The 12,117-nt window shown below is 41.6% G+C and overlaps 1 protein-coding gene across 1 annotated transcript in view; it reads right to left on the reverse strand.

Moving 5' to 3' along the window:
* Positions 1–11,680, reverse strand: part of LOC136869204 (trace amine-associated receptor 1) — a 249,367-nt gene extending 237,687 nt beyond the window's left edge. The window contains exons 1-2 of the mRNA XM_067144831.2: positions 11,462–11,680; positions 8,219–8,344 (exon numbers count right to left, since the gene is read on the reverse strand). Coding sequence (XP_067000932.2) covers positions 8,219–8,344; positions 11,462–11,680 — 345 coding nt within the window. The remainder of the gene's footprint in view (positions 1–8,218; positions 8,345–11,461) is intronic.
* Between the last annotated feature and the right edge of the window lie 437 nt (positions 11,681–12,117).

Consider the following 12,117-nt stretch of genomic DNA (forward strand, 5'->3'; position numbering starts at 1 on the left):
GTTTTATTCAAGGTGTTAATTTTAGGACATGATGCCCTTCCTAACGGAACATAATCTTTCGAGCGAGAATTCCATCCCGAATCTCGGTCGTGCGGATGAGAAGCCAGCAGCTAAGCTCCCGCGCTAATATTGCGTAATAATAATAATAATAATAATAATAATAATAATAATAATAATAATAATAATAATAATAACGCAAACAGAGTAACCAAACAGATATTTGATTTCTTCTTGAGAAAAAAGACCACTACAGCATGGATTAAGGAAACGAAGAAGGTATGGAAAGGTTAAGCATCTTGGAAGACCAGCTGTTAGAAAGGAATACGTTTAGGAACACACTGAAGAATTTGGAAGGTGTTCAAGCCGCAGGAAGAACTAGGAAGACCGGAAGAGCCTGGACAGATGAACAACGGAAGCAGGCCAGCGAACGCATGAAGGAACACAGAGAAAACTCCGCACGAAGAGAAAGAAATGAAGTTGTAGCGTGATCCTTAGTGGTCCATTCGCATGTAAAAAGAAAATAATAATAATAATAATAATAATAATAATAATAATAATTGAATTGCTCCTATTCAAAAAATAGAAACACATTAAAAATTTCTTTTGTCTTATCAGTAGCGCAAAATAATTCTAGTTGAAAGATTTATTGTTTATCTGATCCAAATCAGACTTAAGAGTTAATTCCCAATCCTCATTAGATTAAACATGTGCCTAACGATAAATAATTCAATCTCTTAACCTACTTCCCCTCCATTACTAGTACGAAGAGGAACGAACATCACAAATCAAGTTTTTCCTCAACAAAGTTCCGATCTGTAGGTCTCATATCATATATTATACTCAGCACTCTTGTAATGGAAGCAATTTTCAAATCGGCAAAACCCATCTTAGGAAGACGGTGGAACAATAACTTCAGTGTTTGTGGTGAGAAGTCGAACACTGAAGATAATATAAACAGAGTTCTGCTTTTTCTTGACAACGCCAAGGATCCATTCACAAATTTATGGCCCACTTGGCATAAATAAGTTGCCCAGGCTGCAGTACCGCAGGAACCGTTGAAGAGAGCAGCGGGAACTGGCGTCCAGCCAGTTGACAAATGAAGCTACTGGCGGGTACTTCGGTCGTAATTTGAAAGACACTTGCCAAGATACGAGAACAGCCAGTGAACATGGATCAGTGTCGTTCTATGATACTGTGAACAAGTTTGATCGTGTGTAGCAGTGCGTGTGTTGCCTGTAGGGGTATTCAAATATCCGTAGACCGTACCTATCATCTCTAAGTCATTATTATTAACTCAATTTATCGAAGGAAAATAAACATAATTTAAGTTAAATTTGGTTAAAAAGATTTCGATTATGTTGCCGAGTGAATTTAAAAAATTTGATAATTTTTCAGTTTATTTTACAGAGCGAAAGTGAAACACAACTATATCATTTTTCTACATAGTCTCCGTTAAGTTCAAAGTAAGTCCTCCGGAGTTTACAAAGCGCACAGATTCCTCTAGAAGAAAATAATCTGATAGTGCAACCACCGCTCGTGTACCGCTTTCATTCGAACGGAACGTGTCAAAGAACACTGCTGAAGTCAAGAAGTGTGATTATTGTTACCTCTTTCCGTCCATTGTATGCGTGCTTGTATGTATGTATATACACACATGAGCCATTTCATTATGACCTCCCCCAACTAGGAACAGTTAACACGTCTGGAACGGGGAGAGTAATGTGTAACATACTGGTAGCATGGTATATGGAAGGTCTAAAGTGTCACCGGCATCTAAATGGGAAAAGCAGCCAATCTTTCCGCATTTTGGTCAAATAAAAATTGTGATGGCACGGTGCCTTGGTACCAGCATCTCTGAAACGACGTGACTTGTGGGCTGCTCTCGTGTTGCTGTTCTGAGCACATATCGAAGGTGGTGCAACGATGGGCAAACATCTACACGTAGTCCAACCGTATGCCGACAGCGGCTTAATGATACCAGAGGCCAGCAAATGCTGTCATGCATTGTTCAGAGTGACAGCGGGACCCAGTTCGAGAAATCACCAACAGATAAAGCGGTGATGACCAGGCCAAGATTTCCCTGCACACGGTTTATCGAGCACTGCTGCGCATGGTACTGCGGATCCGACGACACAGTCATACCACAATGCTGACTGCTCAACCAAAAGCAGCGTATGAGGTGGGCATAAAGTCGTCATCATTGTATTGTGAATGATTGGAAAATGGTCGCCTGGTCCGATGAATCCATATTCCTGGTTCACCAAGTCGACGGATGAGTGGGTGTACGCCGATTTCTATCGTAGACTATGGCATGTGGTTGTACAGTCGAGTGGAAACAGGCTTGTGGAGGAGGTGTTATAATCCGGGCGATGTTTTCATGGGGCACTCTGAGGCCCATCATTCCGGTACACGAATCTCTAATAGCTGTCCAATATCTGGACGTTACTGCGGACCATTATTCCGGTACACGAATCTCTAACAGCTGTCCAACATCTGGACGTTACTGGGGAACAAGTCCATCCGTTCATGTGAACAGTGTTCTCTGATGGTGATGGCCACTTCCAAAAGGAAAATGCGCCATGCCACGCTACTAGGATTGTGAAGGATTGGTTTTGAGGAACATGATAGTGAATCTGCTTTAATGCCGTGGACCCAAATAGCCTCGATATGAATCCTTTTCAAAAATTTTGGTTCGACTTGGAGATGCTGTTGTACTTGTGGTACCATGCTACCAGATACCCCAGGATACCTTCCGCCACATCACTGAAACAATGTCACGCCCAGTGGCCACGGTTCTGCAGACTTTTTTTTCTATTTGCTTTACGTCGCACCGACACAAATGGGTCATGGTGACGATGGGACAGGAAAGGGCTAGGAATGGGAAGGAAGCGGCCATGGTCTTAATTAAGGTACAGACCCAGTATTTGCCTGGTGTGAAAATGGGAAACCACGGAAAACCATCTTCAGGGCTGCCGACATTGGGATGTGAACCCACTATCTCCCGGATGTGAGCTCACAGCTGCACGCCCCTAACCGCACGGCCAACTCGCCCGGTTTCTGCAGACAAGACGTGGTCCTACATCGTATTAGGCAGGCAACGCAATGTCTTATGTATGTATGTATGAGAATCACGCTAAAATGTGTGAACAGAATTATAAAAATCGATACATGAGGTCAGAGGAAAAGGCACTTCAATCCAAACTACATCTTATTCACATTAGATGAAATGGTGGCTTAGGGCAAGGTCTAAAATGGAATTTCCAAATATTTCTGAAGCGCCGGTCTTATCGGGAAGTGCTGAATAGCAGAAATTGTAAAAAGATCAAATTTCTGATCTTATGCGCGGTACAAGTAATTCCACGACGAATAATAACGGAAATATGACCTCATTTTTAAAAAAATTTCTACACCCTACCGTTAAAGCCTCCGTGGCTCAGGCGGGAGCGCATAGCCCTCTCACCGCTGAGTTCCGGTCACTGCATGTGAGTTTTGTGCTGGACATAGCGGGGATGGGACAGGTTTTTCTCCGGATACTTCAGTTTTCCCTGTCATCTTTCATTCCAGCAACACTTTCCAATATCTTTCCATCTGTTAATCATTAATCATTTCCCCATAGGAATCCGACTGGTCTGGCTTCTCCAGCCAATACAATTCCTATCCTCGCCGCTAGATGAGGGCTTCATTCATTCCATGCCTGACCCGGTCAAATGACTGAAAACAGGCTGTGGATTTACATATTTTTACGCCCTACCGTTGTTAATGTTGATCTTACCGAAGACAAAATTATAAAAACTGGAAAAGGAATAATAAACTCTGATCTTTCATATCTCATCAATTTTTATTGTAGTAGAAAGGAGGTACACATACACTTGCATTAATTATCTGTACAAAAGCGGGCCGTAAGCGGTCATCTACAAGACGCGCAGTATAGGAAGTTAACTCGCCGAGTGGAACAATGTTTGTTGCTAATAATGATCTTGATGAACCTACCAAAACGTATCGAAATCGTGCAACAGTTCTCGCTTAGGAGTAAGGACGATCAGCAGTAATAACACTGAAGTCGATATTTTAACAGGTACTGGAAGGGGTGAAATTGTGTTCCTTCACAAAGTGTTGGTGTCACTGTGGGCATACGGCCGTAAAACAGAGCCAAGTCTTCGTGTACAACACACCTCGCCCTCGCGCCCCAGTAGGATGTGACAAAATCAGCGGAATAACTCCCATTTTAACAGTTACAGCTTCAACGTTACGGAGGAGATGTTAAAGGTGTCGGAAGCCAACTACACGGACCTGACACATTTAAAACTCTCTCAAATACCACCTATCTCAGCCGAGAAGTAACCCGCTATCTTGGGAGCAGACGGACAAAGACTAATCGATTGCGCCGCTGAGGTCGGCACCAATACATCTGTTAATACTGGTCTTTTACCTATAACCTTGTTCATAGGAAATGAAGTGTCTGACTGCGTAGCCGTTCAACTAAAACTCGAGCTCGAGCCCTCCACTATCAAGTTCAACGCGTTATGCTTTACTATAGACTGGTCCAAGTTAAGTGTTACAAGTAACTAACCTCATTTTGTTCCGTATTGAAGATACAATAAGTAAATTCTTTCAAGATTGAAATTATTGTGTCCACCTTTTCAATACAAATATATATTTTAGTGGTTAAATTCTACATGAATGAAACACACCAGTTAGGGACATGTTTCGCCCTAGTTATGGGCATCTTCAGCCGTATTGGGTTCCACATTCATAATTCTAATTCCCCGTTTTATCTCTTATCCAGTTACAGAAAACTCATATTCCTCCCAGATTGAATATGCACCAATGGGAAGTTTATCCACAAGAATGACGGAAAATTTTTATTCCGATAAACAATGATTGAAATCAACAATATGTATCCTATACACGCTTCAGCCTTAAAACATAACCATGCTTCTTTCTAAAGGAATATTCAAATTGTTTCAAACCCTAACATGAACGACTTTAACCAAGGTTCCGGTATTGTTAAAATTTCTTACGACTCAGGCGACCATATCTGCTGATGAAACCCCAACTCACGCAGTGATAAATTCTAGTCAATACATTTTGAGAAACCCCTATTCACGCTTGACCAATCCAATCCACAATTGGAATTCTAGTCATTATAAAATAAGTTAATTCAAATTTCATTGTTCATAATACGAATAGAATTCAGAATAAGGTCAACGAGATTTGGATAAGAAATGTAATTAAAGCAACGTACAAAAGAAAGCCCTCTTAAATTTACATTTATATAAATTTCATTTATTTTTGGCCCAAATGTTGTCTTCGTTTGAATGGATTTCATTTCCAACTACATGTGGACTATAAATTGAATATCAACGATTTTATCCAAGATTCCGGTGTTGTAAAAATTCTTATGATTCAAGCGACTATAACAGCTGAAGAAACCCCAACTCACGCAGTGATAAATTCTAGTCAATACTATTGAGAAGCCCCAATTCAAGTTGTGATCAATCGAATCTGCAATTGGAGGTCTGGTCATTGTAAAAAATGTAATTCATTGTGCATAAATTCTGGCAAGGTTAATGCACTTATGTACATACTGTATATATTGTAAACTGTGTAAATAGCATAAGACAATTGTATTTAGTATTTAGTTTACTATAAGTTCCAATGTTTATATTTTTAATTCTTGACCTTAGGATTAATATAGGCTGAAGATGCCCATAACTAGGGCGAAACATGTCCCTAACTGGTGTGTTTCATTCATGTAGAATTTAACCACTAAAATATATATTTGTATTGGAAAGTTGGACACAATAATTTTAATCTTCAAAGAGTTTACCAAGTTAAGTGTATCCCACTGACGGTTCTACATTTGCTGCAGGGACCATAACCAAGGTCTTTCACTTTCAACTGGTTTAACGTCAAACTAAGACATAGATTTTCAGCGACAGAAAAATGAGAAATGACTAGGATTGGGAAGGTAGTGACCGTACACTTATCTAGTAAAAATGAAATAGCGTATGATTTTTACTTGAAGCAACGGACAGTGAAATTCGAGCCCACCACCTGTAAAATGGCATGTCCAGAACCGCTATGTAGGCCTAAGTGACGTTGCGGCCATTTTTTATTCTGTTTAGTGTCCTATGTAGCAAGGAATAACTCTGAAAGTTTCTTTCAGAGTTTATAAATGCACCTCTTCTTCTTCTTCTTCATCATCTGTTCACTCTCCAGGGTCGGTTTTTCCCTCTGACTCAGCGAGGGATCTCACTTCTACCGCCTCAAGGGCAGTGTCCTGGAGCTTCAGACTCTGGGTCGGGAGATAAAACTGGGGAGGATGACCAGTACCTCGCCCAGGTGGCCTCACCTGCTATGCTGAACGGGAGCCTTGTGAGGGGATTGGAAGTTTGGAAGGGTTACACGAGGAAGAGAGGAGGAAGTGGGCATGGCCTTAAGTTAGGCCATCCCGGCATTTGCCTGGAGGAGAAGTGGGAACCACGGAAAACCACTTCCAGGATGGCTGAGGTGGGAATCGAACCCCCCTCTACTCAGCTGACCTCCCGAGGCTGAGTGCCCTCGTACCGGTTTTCAAATTTCGTGGCAGTGCCGGGAATCGAACCCGGGCCTGCGGGGGTGGCAGTTAATCACACTAACCACTACACCACAGAGGCGGACATAAATGCACCTCTCCCGAAAATATTACTTTGTTCCTGCCATGATAATTTATTTCCAGATTCGTTTTATTCCTTAGATACTTGGCCGCGTTTAGTTGTTGTAAATAGTAGTGGTTGGAGTGAAAACGCTTATAAGCGAATATCACGCGGGAATCGGTATAAATTAATAATAACGTTATTGGTTTTACGTCCCACTAACTACTTTTAGCGTTTTCGGAGACGGCTTGGGGCCTGAAGGTGTCCCACGTGAGTTCTTTTACGTGCTAGTTAATCTATTGAAACGAGTCTGGCACCTTCAAATAGCACCGGACTGAGTCAGGATCAAACCTGTCAAGTTGGGGTCAGAAAACCAGCGCCTCCACCCTCTGAGCTACTCAGCCCGGCATCTGAGGAAGAGACTGGTACGGTGTAATGCAAGGAGTATAGCTCAATATTCGGTGCACAAGCATGAACGTTGAGGAAGGAAGAACAGAGAAGAACAGAGTCATTCGAGACTTGTATTTGGAGAAGAATATTGAAGGAGTGAGCTGGGAAAATAGAATAACGAACTAGGAAGTGTAGAAGAGAGTGGGAGAAGATAGAAGCATGCTACCGGGCGAGTTGGCCGTGCGCGTAGACGCGCGCGCTGTGAGCTTGCATCCGGGAGATAGTAGGTTCGAATCCCACTATCGGCAGCCCTGAAGATGGTTTTCCGTGGTTTCCCATTTTCACACCAGGAAAATGCTGGGGCTGTACCTTAATTAAGGCCACGGCCGCTTCCTTCCAACTCCTAGGCCTTTCCTATCCCATCGTCGCCATAAGACCTATCTGTGTCGGTGCGACGTAAAGTCCCTAGCAAAAAAAAAGAAGCATGCTAGCTGTAATTGATCATGCAGGGTAAAATTGATGGTCGTAGAGGTCGTGGTCGAAGAAAACACTCTTGGCTGAGGAAGTAATAGGAAAGAAAAATGATTGGTTAGGACATAATCTACAACATGTTACGAGCAGCATAGAGGAGATGGTAAAACGTTAACGAGGAAAGGAAAGGAGGAGATACCAGTTGTTAGAGAACATTAGAAAAGGAAAGGGTACAAGACAGATATAGAGGTCACAGTCGCAGCTGAAAGGCAGAACTATCAATGATGATGATGATGCGTTATATGGGTGTTGATAACACTGTCCGTGTGTCGCTTTTGACCAAGTACGCCCTCGAAAAAGACATATTCTACATTAAAAAGAAAAGTTGCGAAATCCATTTCTAGTTAAATAACAGTGAACTCTGATAGAACATGTGTGTAACTTTTATTGGCAGGCCCTGTCGCCAATGGTGTGAAAGAACCTTGAATCAAAGAGTGTACCCAGTAACAGAACCACAGAAACGTGATATTTCATTTCCCACACGAATTGGTTGGAAATCGAACCACACCCACGTAGAGGGTGTTAGTTAGCTATCATACAAATACATGAGGACAAAATAAATTAATTTTAATTATTAATATAGTCATTCAAGACAAATGCAAGTACAAATGAAAATAAAGAGTACAAATGCCACAAAGACGTAACAGAATATGCAGTACCTGGATCTGACAGAATATCTCGCCGTAAGGCCAACAGTGATAGACAGCCGGTAGGAAACCGAACGGTGTCACAAAGAGACCAATGGCAAAGTCGTTGCTGGCCAGTGAGGTCAAGAGGTAACGTGGCTGAAACAAGAAAATGTAATTGTGATAACCACTTCGATATCATTTTGTCTGTTTGCCGTGAATATGATAAATATGGAACTATAATATATGACATGATGCATAAAATTATATAGTAACAGATACAAAAATTAGAACACCCAGAAATAAGAATATGAGTGACGAAACATGCCATATCGCATTCCAATCTGTAAGGTAATAAACAATGGCAGTTTACTCCTAAGTGCTCGTGAATGAGGAAATGGCGTAGATTTTCTTGGTTATTTCAATTTTCTTCCATCGCTAATTCCACACTCTCCTACGGTCGCGGTTGTGAACTTTGTGGCATGTATGGCGTTGGTCGTGTTTTACGGCTGGATGGCCTTCCTGACGCCAACTTTATGTGGAGAGGTGTATTCACTATTGCGCATTTTTATGGTGATTGGTAGTGTGGTGTATTGTGTGTATATGAGGAGGTGTGTATTGAGACAAACACCAACACTCAATCGCCTAGTCAGGCGAATCAACCAGACACAGTTAAAATTTCCGACCAGCCGGGAATCGAAGCGGGACCCTCTGAATCGAAGTCATCGATACTGGTGGTGATGTTGATTAGTTTTAAGAAGTAAAACTAGGCATCCGACACTTCGAAAAATGAAGGTATCGGCCAAAGAAATACAAGAGCCACGAAGGACGTTAAAACTAAAGACTTCCTAGAATTCTCATACCTCATACCGTCGGGGTCGGAAAAGAACGAGCATTGACCAAGGCAGATGAAATTGAGGAGCCTGGCACAAGTAAGTGGAAACAATGCCATAACTCAGCTACGGACCCTGCGATCACCAACCCACGCTCCCAAGTTCAGAGCCCCTGGGGCTCCTTTTCGTCGCCTCTTATGACAGGCAGAGGATACCGTTGATGTTATTCTAACGCCCCCACCCACAGGGGATCATCGATACTGAACATACAGCCACAGAGCCGGACATTCTTTTTTATCCGGTTGTGTGTGTGGCAGTTCGGTCTTTAAATCAATTATACGGGTAAAATACCAGTCCAGTATCGGGTCTGGCACAGCTTTCGAAACGGGCGTTCTGATTCGTGAATATAGCAGAATAGTTGTAGCTTTGACCTCCTAATTGGCTCCTACGTTCTTTTGTTGCCGCCAAATTCTGAGATCTTCAAGACCTAGAGATCACTCCAATAAATTACTATCAATTCGTTTGTGAATATATTATTCTATTGCAACCCAGTACCTGAATGTCGTGCCATAATAGACATCCAATGAGAGCTTAATATATCAGTAACGTAGGCTACATGCTGTAAATAACTTGCATGCTTCCACAATCAGTAATTTGAAATCACATTAAATTCCTCACGTACTAACGTCAAGGATCACATATCAGTGAACTGACCAGCTCCCTGACTGAACGGTCAGCGTCAACAGCTTCTGTTCAGAAGGTCCCGGGTTCAGTTCCCGACCTAGTCAAGAATTTTAACTCAGTTCCACTAATTAGGGGAGTTCTTCTCACATACACACACAATACGCCACACTATTTACCACAGAAACACGCAGTAGTGAATACATCTCTCCATATTATAAAGTTGGCGTCAGAAAGAGCATCTGGCCGGAAAACATGGCTAAATCAACATTGCGTCACAAGTCACACCCAAAAGCGGTGGAAGAGAAGAATACATCTGTGAATTCCACAATGCAGAGTCACCCGACTGATGTGAAATCTGTTTCTCATCGTTTTGTACATTCATTCAAAACAGACTCACTCTGCTATTCAGCGGACGTGAATGTCTTCGTCTGTACGAGGTTTGTATTTTAAAACTAAAATACCCCGGTGAGCATGCTGCTACGCTGTCGGTCAAATAATTTAACCCTTACACTGATGTTAGGTTAATTGATTTCCACCAATATTCGCTTATTGGGATATCTAATTCACACTTCTGATTTGTGCTACATGATGTGGATGTGGTAGACATACAAGGCTGATTTATTAAGTAATGTTTTATTTTACCTGGCAAGATGAAGGACTTTAGACCTTCTCCTCCATCTAACCAGGTACTGAAATGTACGTTGAATTACTAATTATAATTAATAATTATTAATAATTACATTAATTATAATTAAATTAATAATACAAAATTTATAGACTGTCACGCCTTACAAAGTTCAGTCTGCAAGCCTCTGTGAATTAACTAAGTGCGTCCACAATCCTCTATTTGCAACCAGCACTGTGGCTTCATTTAGTTCCACACTTCTTATCTTTCAAACATTAACAACTAACCATCGCCTTGGACTCCTTCTTATCCTCTATGACTGAGTCCATTAATTTCGTAGGTAACCCATCCTCCTTTATCCACCTCATGTGATCCGACCATGTACACAGCTCCATCCATCAAGTTAATTTCCTAATTTAACCGTTATCTCCTCAGTGTCCAGCACCATGGTCGAGTTATCAGTTTCTTGGCCTGTGGTCTCCCGGGTCCTAGGTTCAATTCCCAGCCGAGTCGGGGGATTTAAATCTAAAATCTAAATATAAATCTATACACGGCAGACGCCGCCCACACATGTCGGAGGGTCTGCCATACAAGAGCTGCACCAGGGTAACAATAAACAAATACATCATGGTGCTACAGCCCTGATATGGGCCTTGGCCTACCAATCGACCGCTGCTCAGCAGATTAGATTACGACATGACGCATGGGTAGTCAGCCGTTATCGTTAGCTTTCTAGACCGGGCTCACCATCTCACCGTCTGATTACTGCTCAATTGCAATCACGTAGGCTGAGTGGACCCCGAACCAGCCCTTACTCCAGGTGAAAGGCGAGCACGCTATTCCTAGTCCCACGAATTATTATTATTATTATTATTATTATTATTATTATTATTATTATTATTAGTAGTAGTAGTAGTAGTAGTAGTAGTAGTAGTAGTAGTAGTAGTAGTAGTAGTAGTAGTAGTAGTATTTTCCTCATTGCAATAACTCGTCGGTCATTTCTCTCACGGTATGTAGGTTTAATAAGTGCATCTATCCACGGCAAAATTCTGGCACCCCAGAGTCTCTTAAGGACAAAGGTCCAGTTAAACATATAGCATTATTTATCTCAAAAGTAACCTGTGTTGTTCTTACCTGAGCGTGTATGTACTTGGAGTATCTTCTGCTGTTGATGACGAATATCACAAGTAGATTGGCTCCCAGGATACCCGCAGACAGTAGAAGAATGAGCAGAGCCTGCGTTAAACCCCACAATGTCACCGTGTTGATATAATCTTCTGATAGAGGGCGTGAGTGTGAGCAACTACTGTTCATAAGAGGAGGTGGAGTAAGCCAGGAGTTCTTCTGGTCCATTGTACCTCTCGCACTTCCTACCACATAATGTCGCGTATTTGATATGGATTTGGCACACGTATATACATCACATGATTCCCTAATACATAAAAACTTAGTCTACGTGATCATGACACTCGTAGATCCTTTTTCTGCAAATTCTTTCACAGTCTGGTGTTTTATTGTGTAGTTTGATGAATTTAATTTCCATGTTTTAGTCTTAGTAGCCTGTCACTTATCACTTGTAATTGAATATCCTCATTGAAGCCAATGTTAGAAATCTAATTAGTTTATATAAAATGCAATATATATGTTTATATATCATAACATATTCACTAATAATTGTCTTGGTCAGAAGGAAGCTTATTGGACTCGTTCTTCAAGAATGATATCTGAAGCTTGTAGGTTAAAGTTTAAAAACTCGGTCAAATTACGGCAAATCCCTTCACCTACATTCT

Source organism: Anabrus simplex, chromosome 1 (assembly GCF_040414725.1).
Source record: "Anabrus simplex isolate iqAnaSimp1 chromosome 1, ASM4041472v1, whole genome shotgun sequence".
In the NCBI taxonomy this organism is placed as follows: Eukaryota; Metazoa; Arthropoda; class Insecta; order Orthoptera; family Tettigoniidae; genus Anabrus; species Anabrus simplex.